Raw genomic sequence first — 18,414 nt, forward strand, 5'->3', positions numbered from 1 at the left:
TTTCCCAGGCCCCGCCCTCCACTTTCCTCAACCCGTGCACCCCCTTTCCTGGGCACAGGGACCTCCTGGACCCCCCATTGCCTTCACCCCTCTTTCCTTCACCCCAGGACCCCCTAAACCCCTATTCCTGGGTATGAGGATCCCTCCCGCACTCCTTTATTCTGTACTGAGACCCCTTCCTGAACATCCTTCACATCTACTGGGACCCCCTGCACCCTTTTCTCGGGCATCCCGCACTTCCCAGACCCCCGACCCGCCCTTTTCCTTCACCTTTTTACCCCCAGATCTCCCAAATTTCCGTGTCTCCCCAGTTCTTCACTCCCAGCGCTTTCTTAAGGAGGGTTGCAGGGGGTCCCAGGTGATTCTCAGAGGGCTCCAGGGGGGTCGCAGCCGGGACCAAGAGGAATTCTCTGGAATTCTCTGGAATTCTCACGTCCCCTCCCCCCCCCGCGCTCTCTCGGTCTCTTTCACTTCCGCGTCCCAACCTGTGAGACCGGGATCTACGCGGCGGCCTGTGAAGTCACTGTGAGATCGAGCTGCCATTGGCGGACAGGAAATAGCAGCGCCAATGGCGGGGCATGGGGCGGCTCTGTGGGCGGGGCATGGGGCGGCTCTGTGGGCGGGGCCAGAGCTGGGTCGAGTTCGGGCGGGCTCGAAGCGGAGCAGCGCCATGGCTCCAGCGCTGGGGTTGCCGTTGGGGGCCCCAGGGAACGCGACGAAAGGTGAGTGGGACCCTTGAAATCACGACCCCCCCTGAACGTCCGTTTCCGGGCACTAGGAAACCCCTAAACCTTCATTCCATGGCAGGGGAACGCCCGGAATCCGCATTTTGGGTCCTGTGACCCCCCCTTAATCCCCTTCCCCAGCACCAAGACCCCCCTGTACCCCCATTTCTGGGCACGGGGCCTCTCTTGAGCACCAATTTCCGGGCACCGGGACACCCCTGAAGCCCCTCATCTGGCACCAGGACCCCCTTAAACCCTCATTCCTGGGGATCAGGATCCCTTTGAACCCCGAATCGCGGACCGGCAAACGCCCTGAACTTCCATTTCCGGGCACCGGGAACCCCCTTAACCTTCTTCTTCGGGTACGGGAAAGTGCCCCCCCATCGCCTATTTTGGGTCCTGTGACCCCCCCATCCCCTTCCCCGGTATCAGGACCCCCCTGTACCCCCATTTCTGGGTACGGGGACCCTCTTGAGCACCAATTTCCGGGCACCGGGATCCCCCTGTACCTCCTTATCTGGCACCGGCACCCCATGAACCCCCATTCCTGGGGATCAGGATCCCTTTGAACCCCGAATCGCGGATCGGGAACCCCCCTGAACTTCCATTTCCAGGCACTGGGAACCTCCTAAACTTTATTCCCGGGTACGGGAAACACTCCAACGCCCCATTTTGGGACCTGTGACCCCCCCATCCCCTTTCCCGCTATAAGGACCCCCCTGTACCCCCTTAACTGGCATCAGCACTTCCCTGAAGCCCCATTCCTGGGGAGCAGGATCCCTTTGAACCCCGAATTGCAGACCAGGAATCCCCCTGAACCCCCCTTCCTGGGCACCGGGAACCCCCTAAACTTTCATTCCCGGGCAGGGAAACTCCCCTGAATCCCCTGTTTGGGTCCTGTGACCCCCCCATACCCTTCCCCAGCACCAGGACCCCCCTGGAACCCCTTATCTGGCACCGGGACCCCCCTGAATCCTCATCCATGGGGATCAGGATTCTTTTAAACCCCGAATCGCAGCATGGGAGCCCTTCTGACCCCCATTCCTGGGCGCTGGGACATCCCTGAATCTCCATTTCCGGGACTGCAACCCCCCTGCACCTCCTTTTCCGGCATCCCGCTTTTCCCAGACCCCATTCCTGCCCTTTTCCTTGACTTTTGGACCCCCGAGATCTCCCAGCTTTCCATGTCTGCCCCGTTTCCACTCCCGCCACTTCTCGAAACGGGGTCCCAGAGGGTCCCCGGCATCCCAGGGCTCTCACGAAGGTCGCATCGGGGATCCAGTAGGATCCAGATGAAGTCCCTGGAATTCCCCCTTTTCCCTCGACCCCTCCCCCACCGCTCTCCCTCGGCCTCTTTCTCATCTCCCAGGCTGCGCCTCAGGGATCCTCTCTCCCATCTCCAGATCCCCCTTTCCCGTGAACCAGGGACCCCCTGGCCCCCCATTCCTGTCTTTCCCAGCTCCCAGACCCCCCTTTACCTCAACACCGGGGATCTCTGAACCCTCTTTCCTGGGGACAGGGACCCCCTGGATCCCCCATCCCGCCTCTCCCAGTCCTTTCCTTGAACCTTAGACCCTTCCCAGCTCTCCTGGCTCTCCCCCTTCTGCTTCCTGCCCCCTCAATCTCTGCAACCCCCCAGTTCTTCACCCCCTGCTCCTCCTGCAGGGGGTTCCGGGGGTCCAGGAAGGTCCCTGGGGGGTCGTGGAGGGTCCCAGGGGGGATTCTGGTCTCTGGGATGCCCCTGAATTTCCAGTCTTGGGCACTGGGACCCCCCTGCACTCCCTTATCCCGTACCATTTCCCTCCTGCACCCCCTTTCCCATCCATCCCGCCTTTCCCTTTTCCAGACTCCCCTTTTCCTTGACCCTGAGACCCCCTGGACTCCCATTCCTGATTTTTTTAGCCCCCAGCTCCCTGTTTCCTCTGCATCAAAGATCCCCTGAGACTCCCATTCCATCCATCCCGGGTCTCCCTGCCTTGTGACTCCTCTTTCCTTGGCACTGGGGTCCCCTGGACTTTTTTCCTGGGCACAAGAATCCCTTGAAACCCCCATCCCACCTCTCCCAATCCTTGTATTCCCCTTTCCTTGACACTGGGAGTCCCCTGAGCCCCCGTTCCTGGACACTGGGTCCCCATGCACCCCATTCCCGGCTCTCCCAGTTCCTCTTTCATTGATCCATGACTCACTCAACCCCCCCAAATCTCCGTGTCCCCCCAGTTCTCCACTCCCTGCGTTACAAGCACGTGGCCGTGTCGGAGCCCTGCCCAGGGATCCCCCAGTACATGGTCACGGGGTTTGTGGATGGGATCCCCTTCGAGCGCTACGACAGCGAGCGGGGCCGGGCGGTGCCACTGACACAGTGGATAAAGGATGGAGCCGAGCTGGGATATTGGGATAGGATGACTGAGACCTGCAAGAGGAACCAGCACATGGATGCCAGGAACCTGGAGACACTGCGGGACCGGTACAACCAGAGCAGGGGTGAGTGGGGGGACCTGTGGGGCTGGGGTGGGAACTGTGGACCTGGGATTTATGGGGCTGGGATAGATCTATGGGTTGGGCTGGGGATCCATGCGACTGAGATGGGATCCATGGGGCTGAGGTGTGGATCCATAGGGCTTGAATGTGAATTCACAGGGCACCAAAAAGGCTGAGATGGGGATCCATTAGGCAGGTATGGAATATCTTGTGATCCATCAGTGTGAATGGGGATCCATGTGTTTGGGATATGGATCCATGGGGTTGGGATGGGATCTCTGGGGTTGGGTTGGGATCTGTGGGTTAGAATGGGGCTCCATGGGGCTGGGATGAGGCTCTGTGGGTTTCCATCAGACTCTGGGGCTCCATAGGGCTGTAATGGGGCTCTGTGGGGCTGGGACCCAATTCCATGGGTCTCTGTGGGTACAATCCCCCCAGGTCTCCACACATTGTTGCAAGTTTACGGCTGTGACCTCTGGTCTGACGGGCGAGTCCGTGGATCCTACCGGAGTGGCTACGACAGGTGGGATTACATCTCCTTTGACCTGGGATCCAGGAGATTCGTGGCGGCCGACAGCGCTGCTGAGATCACCAGGAGGCGCTGGAAACGTAAAACGAACGAGGTCGAGAGTTTGACGAATTACCTGGAGCATGAATGCCCAAAATGGCTCCAGAAATACGTCAAATATGGGCAGAAGGAGCTGGACCACAAAGGTGGGAGCAGAATTCTTGAGGGAATGTGGGATTTTGGAATGGAGGACTTGGAAACATGGGAATTCCTGTGGGAATTCCATGGGCAGATCTCACCTCCATCCCATTCCCATAGAATTTCATGGGTAGAGCTCACCCCCATCCCATTTCCATGAATTCCATGGGCATATCTCACCCCCATCCTATTACAGTGGGATTTCCATGGGCAGATCTCACCCCCATCCCATTCCAATGGGAATTCCATGGATGTTTCTCACCGTTATCCCATTCCAGAGCCCCCTGATGTCCATGTGTCTGGAAAAGAGGAACACGGGACGCTGATCTTGTCCTGCCACGCATACGGATTCTACCCCAGCTCCATTGACATCAACTGGATGAAGGGGGATGAAATCTGGGATCAGGAGACGGAGTGGGATGGGATCGTTCCCAACAGCGACGGCACCTTCCACACCTGGGCCAGGATCGAGGCGCGGCCGGAGGAGCGGGAGCAGTACCGGTGCCGGGTGGAGCATCCTGGAATGTTGGAGCCTGGGATCTACGCTTGGGGTGAGGCTGGGAATGTGGAATGTGGGAATTGGGAATTTGGAATTCCCAAATGGGGATTCTCCTCCCCCTGCTCACCATCCCGTTTTTCCCAGAGCCAACAGCTGGCAGGAATCTCACCGTGGTGGTCGCTGTGTCCGTCACTGCCATCATCATCCTCATTGTCCTCATTGGATTCATTGTCTGGAAGCGCCAATCCGGTAACACACGGGATGGGGGCTGGGAAGGGGCATGGATCCACCTGGCACTGTTCTGGGAATCCTGTGCCACCAATGCTGATCCCACTGTTTTTCCACAGGGAGGAGGGACAGGAATGAATACAGCATGGCAGCCAGTGAGTACCAGTGGTGGATCCAGCTCTGGATCCCCTCTGTGCAGATCCCAGGATGGATCCTGGGGTTAATCCTGGTGTGTGATCCGTGCTAGAATCTCATGGATTTTCTCTTTCTGCAGGAAATGATGTGGGAACAATGGCTTGACCGCAGGTACAGAGAGGGATGAGGGTGGGATTCCAGAGAGGGATCAGGGCAGGATTGGATAGATTGGGATCAGGGAGGGACTCTAGATCAGAGCAGGGGTCCAGAGCAGGATCAGATGGAATTGTGGAGTGGGATCGGGGCTGGATTCTGGAGCGGGATCAGCTGGGATGGATGGAACAGGATTGGTTGGAATTCCAGAAAGGAATTGGGGCAGGATGGGTAGGGCGAGATTGCGTGGAATAGATGGAGCAGGATTGGTGTGGGATGGATGAAGTGGGATCAGGGAGGTCTTCCAGAGCAGGATGAGTTGGATGGATAGAGCAAGTTTGGGACAGGATCAGGTGGAATTCCAGAGCAGCTCCCGCTCTCCATGGGCTCCAGCAAGGTCCATCTTGTGGGATGGGGACAGGGAAAGGGTGACACCGTGACCCTCTCTTATCCTGGCAGGAATCACTGCCTGAGCAATCCCCAGAGCTGGATCCGGCCCCTTCCTGTGGTAGTCGATTTGGCTGAGATGGACTGGGATTTAGCCCAAATTCCCTATAAAGAAAGCACAAATTTAAGACCTTGGGAGGCAGGCTGTTAAAAAGCAAGGCCTTAGACATTAGGTCTGGCCCCTGCCCTGCAGATGCAGAGGCTTTAGCCTAAAACCATGGGATTTGTAAGGACATGTCAGGCATGCCTAGGCACGTCCCTAATTCTCATTTGTCTTTGGACCTTTGCCCTCGGGTATCCCTGTGTATATCCCTCCCCCTGGTCTTTGGATGCAGCCTCTCAGATCACATGTTCACAAATGGATTAAAAGGATATCACAGGCACACCATCATTCCCATCCCGCTTATTATTATTATTATCATTATTATTATTATTATTATTATTATTAGCCACACCGTAACCCGGTCAGGCTGGTGAAGTTGTCACAAAGGGAAAAACCCCCATTGCATTACAACAGGCAGCCATATCAGATTCCATGTGTTCCAGGTTAAATTCACATGAAGGGGAAACTGGATTTACAGAGATATCTAATGGCTTTAGGTTCCATATTGCAGAAGCTCCAGAATTACATCCTGCTATCCAGACCCATAGGACTGGACACACCTGCACATCCCTTCCAGCCTGGACACTGGGTCTATGCGAAGTGGTGGGACAGTGATCCTCTACAAGCCAAGTGGAGAGGACCATTCCAAGTCCTGAAGACCACCCTCACCTCAGTCAAAGTTGCTGGCAAAGGACCCTGGATCCACTGCTCCAGAGTTAAGGGTTCTGCTCCTGAAACAACTGAAAATACAGAGACTGATGCAGATAAAAATATGTTTTAAATTATTCCTCTTCTGTGCCTAAAGAACTGTTTGTAATAATCAGGATTCGTCTTTGCATGATAGCCAACTGTGCAAGACATTACTACTGTTAGATATTTACTGTTAGATATTTATATATTGTTAGATATTTATCTGTTGTTAGATGTTTACTGTTGTTTGATATTTATCTATTAGATATTTATTTACTGTTAGATATTTACTGTTGTTACATATTTATCTATTTATTGGGGGTTAGGTTTCTTTTCTTTTGTTCCTTCTTACCTATAGAATTTTTCCCATGAATTGCTAGAAAATTCTAACTGCAGCTACTGGTTAGTGCTTTAGAAAACAAAAGGTTGGCCTGGCCCAGGTAAAAAGGAGGGCGGGGGTGGGCAGCTACTCAAGGCTTTGGGTTTTGGAAGACACGTTTGGAGCTGCTCTTGCTCAAGGAGAGGAAATCCCCATGACCCAGCACAGAGCTGCTGCTCCTTCTCCTCTGGGGTGAGCCTCTGCTCGTAAGAGCAGCCACTGACCTAAGGCCTTATTAACCCCTTCCTCACTAAAAGAGGCACCGATCACCCTCTGCTCACACCCAGCTGCCGCTGCGCGCTGCTCCTTCAGCGCTGCTCTGAGTTTCTCTGCGCTGAAGCCCCGCCCTGCCCTGCCCTGCTGGGACGTCCTGAGGTTCCAACTCCTGCCGAAAAACTCTCTGATACATCTCGTCCACCAGCCCAACATCTTTTGTTCATTCCTGCTGTTCTAGCTTAGTGCTCTTCAGAGTCCTGCAGGGGCACTGGGATTGACTGCCCCAGGGCTTTGAGAAGCAAATCCTCTCCTCCATCCTTTCCCATCTCGGCCAGAAATGCTGTCACAGGCTCCCTGGTTCTGTTTGTTATTAATTCCACAGTTGTTGTTTTCTTGCCTTGTTATACATACCAGTAAGAAACTGTTATTCCTATCTCGTATCTTCGATTAAAACCCCCTTAGTTTCAAAATTATAATAATTCAGAGGGAGGGGTTTACATTCTCCAGTCCGAGGGAGAGTCCTGCCTTCCCTAGCAAACACATGTCTTTCAAACTGAAAGAAATTTTGGTGCCCAACATTCTCTGCGGAGAACTTTGTTTGTGTTTCCAGGCCAATGGCGGCTCGGGCCCGGGCCCGTTCCAGGGTTGTTCCTCATCTCCGCCTTTGGCCTCCCACAGCCCGGGGGGCCCTGAGAGCGCGGGCCGAGGCTGGGCCGTGTGCAGAGCCCGGCCCTCGCTGCCATTGGCTGATTGTGCCAATGTCACTCCTGGTTCTCGCGCGCTGATTGGGCAGAGCGGGGACAAGCCCCGCCCATTAGGCGGGGTGCAGCAAAGGCGCCATTGTCGGACAGTTTGTGTGGGCCCGGCAGCGGCGGCAGCTACCCAAGTCCGGTGAAGCCGCGGTGAAGCTCGGAGGCGGCCCCAGCGCAGGTGGGAGCCGCACTCGGTTGTGCGGGGGCTCGGGGCTCGCTGCGGGCCGAGGGGGCGGCAGGGGGCTCTGGCGGGTTGGTTGTGCCGGTGCCGGCCCGTGTTGGCGCTGGGCTGAGGGCGCTGCGGGAGCGGCTGCCCGCGGTCTCCTTCCCGCTGGGGCCTCGGCAGGAGCCGGTGCCGGAGCAGCGCTGGCTCGTCCCGGTTGCTGTGGGTGGCACAGAGGTGTCTGCCCTGTGCCCGGGGCTGTGCGGGAAAATTCCCGTGGCCAGAGGTTTGTGTGCCCGAAGGAGACAGAGGAGTCCTGTAAAAGTGACTTCGTTCATGAACAAAGGGAGACGCCATGCGGCATTTGCCATGCGGTCTCTCCAGTTGTTGTAGTACGCAGTCTCCTTTTTATCCTCATTTTCCCGGCTGCATTCCGCCTCTCCCTTTCGCCACCGACTGAGGTACTTTGAAGGCTCAGACTTCCCGATCCGACTACTGCATGTCCTCGTTAATATGTACCTCTCCTTTTGTATAACATCCGATATTCATGGCTCTGTTAAGTGTTTCTCCTTCTCGAAGGTCAGGCACTGAGCAGGATCTTGGCTGAGCAGCTGTCTCTGGAAATTAGTAACAGTTTCTGAAAACGATGGTTTCTCCCATTACTTCCTTTTATACAAATCCCTGGCCCTATCTCCAGGCATATTCATCTTACTCTACTCAAATCCTCTTCTTATTTTCTCAGTAATTATCTTTACTGACTTTAATTACCATTGGCTTAGTCTCTTTTCCTGCGTCCCCTTTGGTTTGGGATTATTCTCAGTGACCTCACTGCCTGTCCTTTTGTAGCCGTTTCTGGATCAGGAGGCCTGGCTGCCACCTGCATCCCCTTGCTCACCTGCTGAATGAGCTGCACTCAGCAAGGTGTCGTGCATGGTAAAAAGATGAGAGTTGCTGCAGCACATCAGAGGAGGAATTGCATTCGTTTAACCCATGGAACCCCAAAAACTTGTCTAATTTTCATCCTTTCTACATTTCTACCAGAATATGAGCTACTTTCCTTTGTTATCTATTTCACCAGTTTTCCGTTATTATCTGTTTGCAAATAGCAGTTTGAATAATCTAATTTTCCACAAATGTCGCCTTCATCTTTGGCGTGGTTTGGTTGTCATGAAGGTCAGGAGCTGGGTCTGCCTGCTTCATTATTATTTCGAGGACATCTTGTAATCTAATGCTGTAGTACAAATGATAAATGGGTCCTTGTCCCCAGCAGTTTTAATCTGTGTTTCTAAAGCTCTTTTGACTGCCTGGAACCAAAGGTTCTCTTCCAGAGCAGGAATTGCATGACTCACATGTGGCCCCCCCACAATCTGCTTTTTATTTGATATCTTTAGTGTTAGAGAGTCAAGGCATTACTTGATTCTGGGCAGGATGTGCAACAGAAATAATTTCATCCACACATAAGTGCCCGGGTTGTGCAGAGAAAATCATTCCATGACATGTGAGTTTTACTGGATTTTTCCTGAACTTTATACAGTCTTAAACCCTTTGGAATCCATTGGTTTAGTGTTCATTGCTTCTAAGTTGGATAGTTCTTAATATTTGGTATCCTATTGGCCCCGTATTACTTTTCCTCTGATGTTAATTAGGGCCACATTCCTGGATTTCCTTCTCAGCCTTTTCCAGACCAGGTGCCTCCATGTATGCCGGGGGCAGTGTCTGGAGTGGGTGTTCCTTGATGTTTGCTGATGTTTCCTTGATGTTTGGTAGCCTTGTGGGTATCTTTTGGGCTATTCCCAGTCTGTTGAGATGTTAAACTCATGTTCATTTAATGTAACATCCCTTTAAAAACACACTTAATAATTCCTTTCTCCAAGACAAATGCAAATCAAGCCTGCCTAGAGAAATAATTCTGAAAACATTTTTCAACTTGGTATATATTCCAGCAATGGAATCCCCGGCAGCCCAGTGTGTGAGTGTAACTGAGGGGCAGAGTGGAATTGTGCCGTTGTCTTCCCCAGCAGCTGTGGCAGTGCAGGCACAGAAAGCAGCGAAGCTCCAGCAGTGGCAGCAAGGATTGGCCCCAGTGTGTGGAGATGCCAAAGGAGGGTGCCCAGGCAGAGGATTTCAGCAGAGGATCTGTGGGCAGGCCCAGGGGCTTGGCCCGATGTGGAGCCCTGGCTGCTGCTGCGTTGCCTTCAGTGCAGGGTCAGTGGTGCCCTCCCATGCTGCTCCTGCAGCCGGGAATTCCAAATCTCCGGGGCTTGAGAGCCCCTGAGCCCAGGGTGAGGGGTCCCCCCGTGTTGAGCTGTGCTGGCGGCTGTTTCTGTGCTCAGGGACTCTTGGAATGGGCCACGGCACTTGGCCACCAGTGGTGCTTCTTTGCACTCCTTAGGCAGGACCCGATGTCCTGGGTGGATGCTGTGAACAGCAAAGTGCCAAGGCAGGCTCTGTGCCAGCCCAGCTTCCTGTGGCAGAGATTTCACAAGAGACAGGATTCTGGCCACAGACTGCTTGAAATATACATCCCTTATCTCCAGCCCGCACTAGGTGGAGAATTACCAGGGCAATGAATTGCAAAGATCACTTCCAAGGGAGATAATTGAATATCTGCCCTGGGTCTGGCTCTTATTCTTGCCCAAGCCAATGGCAAAAGCTGTATCCATTGCATCTTGGTTTCTATCACCAGCTTCCAAAGGTGTTTCTTTATTTCCCCATTCCTTCTTTCTACCTGCCCTGAGCTCTTGGGGTGCAAGGGCTTGTGGAGGTCCCATTGTATTCCTAAAGCAGCCATAACCCCCTGAAGGATCTTTGCTGTAAAAAGTTCCCCATCTGAGAGTCTGTTTTTTCCACAATCCTTTATCTTGGAGTTGTTTTAGAAATACCTTAATAAACGATCCAGTGGTTGCTGAAGAATGTCACAGTGTTAGCTGGTTTACACTGGGCAGTGAATTTGGCCTCTGCTAAGAGAAGTGGCCTGGCCTAACAGCAGGCCCCCAGAGAGCAGAGATAGGCTGGAACTCATTGGGTTACATCCTTGTCTGTCTTCAATTCTGTCCTAAGCTGCAGGGGCTATTGCTCAGAGGGCTGAGCAGCCTAAACTTGGAACCAATCACAGGCGCTTACCTGGGAACATTAAGAAAGATATTTAAGAAGAAGTCAGAAAAATAAAGAGGACTTTTACATAAGGATCAGAGAGTGCTGTGTTTTCTGTCTCAAGTACAGCAGCAGTCGACTCAACAGAAGAAGTCAGAATTGCGTTTGCCATCCTGTTAGCTGCCATGCTGTCACCAGCAGATATTTGAGCCTTCCTGCTCAGGGCATTTCAGTGCCAGGCTCTTCCAAGCACACCCAGCTCTGCCGGTTGAGCTGACCATGCAGGGGTAACCTGAGCTTGGTCTAATTCCCTTTCCTTCATCAGAGCGTGTCTTGGAGCTCTTTTCCCTTCTCCTGCCCTTGAAGACTCATCCATAAACACATTTTGTCCCTCAGGCCAGGGAATTTCCCCTAAATCTCTCCCAGCCTGGCTCTGGAGCTCTGTCACTTGAATGCAGTCATGGGTTTGTTCCCAGCCCCCTGTGCAGGCTGTTCAAACAGGAGCCTGGGTTAAACCCTTGCCCTGTCCTCAATTCTAAATCCTCCTGTGCCACTGAACAAGTTTCATTCTGTAATCACCGAGCACTGCTCATCCATGTAGAGGCTCCTTTGGTTATCAAAGCTTTCACTTGGTGCCAGACTTGAACAACAGGAGATCTGCTGCCATCAGTTTTTGGGCCTCAGGTCCCATTAAAGCTGTGGCTGCACAATTCTGCAGACAATGAGACCACTCTGGCCACTGGGCTAAACATTTTAGCACAAGAATTCCTTTGGCATGGCCCTGTTTAACATCCACATCCAATTCAAATTTTTTTTCTGAGTCTGGTAGAGCCATGGCTGCAGCATCAATCATTTGTTTATTTCATTATCTTAAGTTTTGTTCCATTTCTTGTATCCATACCACAGCATTGAGACTATCTGGTGTTTAAAAGTCACAAAGTGTTCTGGCTAGAACAGAGAATCCTCAATCCAGATCCTGCAATTTCCTATTAGTCGTCATACTTCTTGCAACTCCTTTTTAATCCTGGGTTATTTCTGAGCTTCCCTGGTCTCTCTCTGGGTCAATACACCAGAAGCCTGCAGTCAAAATATGTCCCAAATATTTTACCTTTTTCTCCACCATTTGCCCTTTTTTTTAATCAAATATTTAAAGATGCTGTTTAGCCTGATTTCACAGAGGCTTCTTCTACCACTTCTTGTCCTCCTGATTGCAGCAAGTCATCCACATCCTGCATTAACCCAATCCCTGGGGGTGGGGTAAATTCTTGTGATATTTTCTGCAAGGCTTGCCCCAATAAGGCTGGTGCTTCCATGCATCCCTGCAGAAGGACCGTCCATGTCTTTTCCATTTTCCCTTCTATCTCTTGTTCCCACTCAAAGGCAAAATCCAGTTTACCATCCTGTGTGAGTGGGCATCCCCAGAAAGCATCTTTGCCATCAATTCCTGAATGGTGTCAGTGTGAGGAGGGCACCTGGTTGAAGATGGTGTAAGGATGTGAGAGCCCCTGGGTGCTTGGGTCTTAATATGCACTCCACTTTTGTACAGCTAGTGATATTCATGGCTCTGTTAAGTCTTTGTTCTTCTGGGAGTTCATGAATTGAGCAGGACCTTGGCTGAGCAGCAGTCTGTGTGGTCAATTAATAACATTTTCTGACCCTGATGGCTTCTGCTGTCCCTTCCTTATGTCCACGTCCCCGGCCCTGTGTCCAAGCGGATTCGCAGCCTGTGTTTGTAGAGACCCTTTGCTGTTGTTCCTTGCATGGGGGTCCCCCGTTTTGGGGCCATCCCCCCTGGAGCAGGGTGTCCCGGCTTGGTGCAGCCCCGCCCCTCGGGCAGCGCTGAGCCAATGAGAGCGCGCGGCGGTGATGACGCAGCAGTGTCCAGGCAGAGCCGCAGCTCCCAGCGTTGCCCACCTGGAGCCACCTGCGCCCGGCCCGGGCCCCAGCGCCCCCCTGGAGGGGAATTTGGGGAGGTGGGAGGGGGGGAGCGCCAAGGCCGGGCCCCCCCGCGCTGTGGTGGCGGCAGCGGCTGCAGTGGGGAGCGAGTGCGGGCGGGAGCGGCCGAGAGCCCAGCGCTGCCCCAGCCCGAGCTGCCCCAGCTCCATCGCTGCCCCTGCGCTGGGATGCTGTGGGTTTGGGGGGAAGAGGGAGCCGGCAGTGGGTGCTGGGCCTGGGGGAAGCAGGAGAAGGGAAGGAGACGCAGGGTTGAAGAACAACATGATCAAATGATGCATGTGGGAGGAGGAGGTGGGATTGTGCAGGAGAAGGAGGAATAGTAGGAGGAAGAGGAGTGTGAGGGGCAGTAGGGACACAGGATGAGGACGAGGAGTAGCAGAAACAGGAAACATCACAAGGTTCCACCCCTCCCTGTATCTGCAGGCCCTCCCAGCCCCAGGAGTGTTGCACCTCCTTACGTGCCACAGGTGATGAGGGAGAAGGATCCATGATTTGCACAGGGGTAAATCTTGGTGTTTCTGAGCTTTATTGGGTTAAATGTTGGGGCTGAGGTTTTTCTGTGGGTGCTGAATCTTCATATTTTTTTCCTCGATTACAATGTAAAATGTGCCCAAAATTATGTATTCCATCACCATCTGTTGAAGCCAGCTGGGGTAGGGATCCTTATCTCCGAGGGAGATATCCTCTGTCAAAGGGCCATATGCTAGAAAACAGGTGGGGGAGTGTTCTTTATCTTTCCTTCCATCCATCCTTCCTCCAGGACGATATCAGGTATCTTCTGTTAATGGGCCATTGAGTTCAATACATAACTGATAAAATTACATCATCCCATTTTGAGATTGTGCACCCAGGGGGAGGAGCCAAACATTTTGTACCTAGATTCAAACTGAGATTTGGAACACCAAATCATCCCTTACCCACTGGTTTCCAGAGGACAAGAGCTACCAGACCTTTCTACAGGATCACTACTACAACAAGACCACGTCATCTGGACTGCTACCACCACCCTAACTAGAGGGGCGTAAGGTTGTATTCTGACTCTGTCAGTTGTTTTCTTTTGTATTGCATGTATTATATTTTTTTCTCTTGTTTTTTTCTATAAAATTCTGTTTCTGACTTGGAGTCTCTCACAGGTTTTGCTTTCAAACCAGCCCAATTTTCGAGGGGATTTTGGCTGAATCTTGGTGTTTGGGAGGTTATTACAGACACAAGATGCTCAATGACTTCCAGAGATGAACTTGGGCAAGGAGGAACTCCTGGTTTATGGAGCTCTCTTGTTTTTTCCCCAAACCAGGATTTTTCATTCCCACGGCGTGAGGACATGGAGGAGGCAGAAAAGCCCCGGAGATCCCGCAGGAGGAGGGGCTGCAAACCAAGCACAGGGAGCTGCAAGGAGGAAAGACCCTCCCTGAGCCGGGAAGGCGGCCGGAGATCCAGGCAGAGCTCAGAGCTGGTGGAGAAGCCTCCTGGAGGGGAGAAGCCCCACAAGTGCTTGGAATGTGGGAAGGGTTTCAGCTACCGCTCCAGCATGATCCGGCACCAGCAGATCCACACTGGAGAGAAGCCCTATGAGTGTAGGGAATGTGGGAAGGGATTCAGAGTCAGCTTCCATCTCATCCGGCACCAGCTGATCCACACTGGGGAAAAGCCCTATGAGTGCGGAGAATGTGGGAAGAGCTTCAGCAACAGCTCCAACCTGATCCGGCACAAGATGATCCATACTGGGAAAAAGCCCTACGAGTGTGGGGATTGTGGGAAGAGCTTCAGCTACAGCTCCAATCTGATCCGGCACCAGCTGATCCACACTGGACAAAAGCCCTACGAGTGTGGGAAATGTGGTAAGGGTTTCAGCAACAGTTCCTACCTGTTGCAGCATCAGTTGAGCCATACAGGGGACAGGCCCTACACATGCTTGGAATGTAGAAAGAGCTTTGCGTGGATGTCCAGCTTAAAAAAACACCAGCGCATCCACACCGGGGAGAGGCCCTACGAGTGTCCCAAGTGTGGGAAGAGGTTTCAGACCAGCTCCAATCTCCTCATGCATGAGCGGATTCACACAGAGGAGAGGCCCTTCCGCTGCCCTGACTGCGGGAAAGGATTCAATCTCAACTCCACCCTCACTGTCCACCGGCGCATCCACACTGGGGAGAGGCCCTACGAGTGTCCTGAGTGTGGGAAGAGCTTCTCAAAGAGCTCAACCTTGAGCCGACACCAACGGAGGCACCACTAAGGGAAGCCCTGTGAGTGCCCCGAGTGTGGGAAGAGCTTCTTGCTCTGCTCCAGCTCCATCCCCCATGGGAGGATCGGTGTTGGATGATCCCCAGTGACCCCCGTTGGGCAGAGCCCTGGTGATCCGTGGTCCTGGTTATCCTCGTTGGGTCGGGGGAAGGGGTTGGAGAGATTTCTTTCCCTTCTTATTCTCCTGTGATTTGGTTGGTAATAAATTCCCTCGCTGTGCCCAGGCTCAGTCTGTTGTTCCCCTTCAGGTGCTCAGGGTGGGATCTCTCCTGTTCATTCTCTCAACTCCTGGGCCTTTCCTCAGCCAATCAAATAATGTAATTTAGATTCAGCCAATCAGAGAGAGCAGCTCTGTTGACACAGCAGTGTCCAGGCAGATCCATAGCACCCAGTGTTCCCCACCTGGACCCCACCCAGTCACTAACCCCCTGTGGCACTTACACAGGTCCTTCCCCAGTCCCTCCACACAATAAACGTGACTGGGGTGAACTGGTAAGCTTTATCGGGAACACTGGGAGCAGCTGGGGAGGGGCAGAGTGGCAGCAGGGCTGGGGGTAACACATGATCCCCCTAAAATTAGTGTGGGGACAAAGCAGGGGTCCTGCCCAAGCCTGATACCACGGGGCAGGGCTGCAGCTGCTGCCAGCTCAGCAGCTCTGTGGGAACAGAAAAGGAGGTGACACCCGAGTGGGGTCCCCATGGGGAGCACACACACTCCAGGAGAGGTGGCACATGACCCCCCAGGACCCCTGGTCTTAGGCTGCAATACAGGATGGGACAAAAAGTATGTATTCTATCACCACCTGTTGAAATCAGCTGGGGCAGTGATCCTTATCTCTGTGGGAGATATCCTCTGCTAATGGGCCATCTGTTAAAATCAGGTGGAGCAGTGTTCTTTATCTTTTCCAAAGCCCATCCTGCCTTCAGGAAGATATCTTCTGTTAATGGGCTATTGAGTTATACTGTATGACTGATAAAATTACATCATTCCTTCCGTTCCCAATGAATGAATGATAAAATTCTATCATCGCACTGGGAGATGCTCCAGCCAGGGGGAGGAGCCAAGCCTTTCTTAGCTAGATAAAAACTGAGATTTGAAACACCAAGACAGTCTTTCTCCACTGGATTGCAGTGGAAAATTGGATCTTTCAACATCAATACTGGACCTTCAGAGGAGAACTGCATGTTTCTACAGGAGCACTGCTTCAACTGAACCATATCTGTCATCGAGGGGGACTGCAGCCACCATTCAATCAGACTGCTACCAGCACCCTGACTGACACGGTGTCAGGTTGTATTCTGACTGTCAGTGGGTTATTTTTGGGCTTTTACTCTCTGATACTGTATTTCTATTTTAATTTTCCTAGTAAAGAACTGTTATGCCTATTCCCATACCTTTGCCAGAGAGCCTCTTAATTTCAAAATTATAATAATTTGGAGGGTGGGAGTTTAGATTCTCCATGTTAAAAAGAGGCTTCTGCCTTTCTTGGCAGACACCTTCTTTCAAACCAAGATAGATTTTGGTGCCCAACGTGGGGTCTGAGGGCACTGGGAGAAAGAAGGAATAACAGTTCCTGGGTAACCTGTTTTTTTGTGTGCTGGATATAGAAACCTCATTGGGTGGCACCATGTGGTCTAGCTTACTGTGGTTCAGGTGGCACGTGGTCGTGGCTGTATTCCTGCCATTTGCAGGCCCTATAATTAAAGCTACTGTGGCTGTTATCCAGTTTGCTTTATGGGTTAATAAGGTGAGAAATTAATGGATTTTTAACTTCTTTGGAAGGCGGGTACATGGATTCAGGACTATCACACTCTAAATGTGTTATTTGGATTACTTTAACAATGGTACCTACTGTGAGGGAATGACACCAGGGAAGACTTTTCTCCCAACCCTTTACCCAGATTTTTGGGTCTACCTCACCATTTTCTGAAGGGATAAAATGTCCTCTAAATGCTAATGATATCATACAGTGGCTGGTGTTGCTGATATGCCTGTTCTATTTAACATTCAGAGATAAGGGGAGATTGATTTGGATAACAACCCTGATACCTACCCCAGGAAATAGAGATGCTGCTGCAGAGACTGACCCTGCCCCACAGCCTACCTCAGAAAGGAAACACCCAGAGTGGGTGGGTGTTTTAGTGAAGGAGATGTGTGAGATGAGCCAGATGCTGAAGGAGTACCTTTCCCCAGCTGGTGAGAAACTCCCCCTGCCTTAGAGGGAGAGTCTGATGGTGCAGCAGTGGAACCCACAGACATTACATCTGTCCAGGTTCCAGCTGAACTGCAAGGGCAATCACAGCCAGCAATAGTCAGCCCTGTGGAAACAAAGAAGTCTAAGATGAAAACAAGGCACCTAGATAATAAGAAAGGAGGGCCCTCACAAGCAGCAGGGGAGACAGAGGTTGAGATCATCACCGAGTCCCTGTCATATGAAAGTCTCTCTAGTCTGTGAAAAGACATTGTATGATGGGGCAGCGAGGCTTTTACAACCTGGTTACTTTGGGTCTGGGACCTTATGGGTACAGGCGTCCAACTGGATGGTCCTGAGGCAAGGAATTTGGGACCCGTGACCCAGGACTCAGGTGTGGACCAGGTATTTGTAAGGGAGACAGGGTCCCTTTCCCTCTGGAAGTGGCTTTTAATGAGTGTGAGAGAGAGGTTTGTCCACAGAGAGAATGCAGGAGCACCATCATAGAATGTGCTGGAAGACCCTTGAGGAAGGGATGCAAGAGCTGAGAGAAGTGGCAGTGCTGGAGGTGCTCTTTGGGAGGGATGGACAGCATGACAATGACCCTGACAAGGTCAGGTGCACAGGGCAGATGTTGTGGAATCTGGCAAACCTGGGCCCATCTCAATACACCTTCATTGCAACAATTAATGCTGATAACAACCAAGATACAGTGGGTTCTGTTGCTAATAAGCAACAAACAAGCTTAGAAATTTTGAGAGTATGATCAAAGCTCGATGCAGGCTCATGTCTCTGCTGTAATTGTGAGCCTCCAAGAGGAGATGAGGGAGGAGGTGAGGAAGAACAGTTCCCAAGCAGCACCAGTGCGAGTCACAGACCCCAAAGTTAGAGTACACTCTGAGTATTTTATTGATAACTTACATCTTGCACTTCATACATTAAACTGTGTTAATCAGACTCTGTCATATCACGAGTTCCTGGAACACATTTTCAAGCCTTCCAGCTGTAGCCCAAGGGAAGCTGTTTCTGTCTTGCATCACAAAATTGGCAGATGTTTTGCAAAGACAGCCCTTTAAAAAGGACTTGTTACTTGCATTAACATCCAAGAGGTTGCTTTCAAACACAGACAAAAAACCCCATGAACAAACAGAAACCAAACAAACAACATATTAAAAACTTTATTTTTAGCTCTTGCTTTTAATATTTTCCAAGCTGGCCTCTTCTTCCACTGCAGTGTTTTTCTTTGAACAGAAAAACACCT

The 18,414-nt window shown here is 52.0% G+C and overlaps 2 protein-coding genes and 1 pseudogene across 3 annotated transcripts in view; all 3 read left to right on the plus strand.

The window, feature by feature from the left end:
* Nucleotides 1–18,414, plus strand: part of LOC148217987 (uncharacterized) — a 125,062-nt pseudogene that overhangs the window by 73,932 nt on the left and 32,716 nt on the right.
* Nucleotides 628–6,446, plus strand: LOC148217988 (class I histocompatibility antigen, F10 alpha chain-like). 2 transcript variants are annotated; one of them, XM_088158110.1, is made up of 8 exons: nt 628–722; nt 2,943–3,206; nt 3,642–3,917; nt 4,188–4,460; nt 4,553–4,657; nt 4,756–4,791; nt 4,911–4,942; nt 5,972–6,446. In XM_088158110.1, exons 1-7 carry the CDS (start codon nt 671–673, stop codon nt 4,934–4,936), a joined length of 1,032 nt encoding a protein of 343 aa, XP_088014236.1. In that variant the 5' UTR covers nt 628–670; the 3' UTR covers nt 4,937–4,942; nt 5,972–6,446. The 2 variants fall into 2 exon arrangements, with proteins under 2 accessions (XP_088014236.1, XP_088014237.1); XM_088158111.1 differs by having other exon boundaries at nt 5,986–6,446.
* Nucleotides 7,587–18,414, plus strand: part of LOC148217989 (uncharacterized) — a 233,117-nt gene continuing 222,289 nt past the window's right edge. Inside the window, exon 1 of the mRNA XM_088158115.1 lies at nt 7,587–7,689. The gene's annotated coding sequence lies outside the window, so the exon portion shown is untranslated. The remainder of the gene's footprint in view (nt 7,690–18,414) is intronic.

The sequence above is a fragment of the Sturnus vulgaris genome, unplaced genomic scaffold (assembly GCF_052056855.1).
Source record: "Sturnus vulgaris isolate bStuVul1 unplaced genomic scaffold, bStuVul1.hap1 Scaffold_195, whole genome shotgun sequence".
In the NCBI taxonomy this organism is placed as follows: domain Eukaryota; kingdom Metazoa; phylum Chordata; class Aves; order Passeriformes; family Sturnidae; genus Sturnus; species Sturnus vulgaris.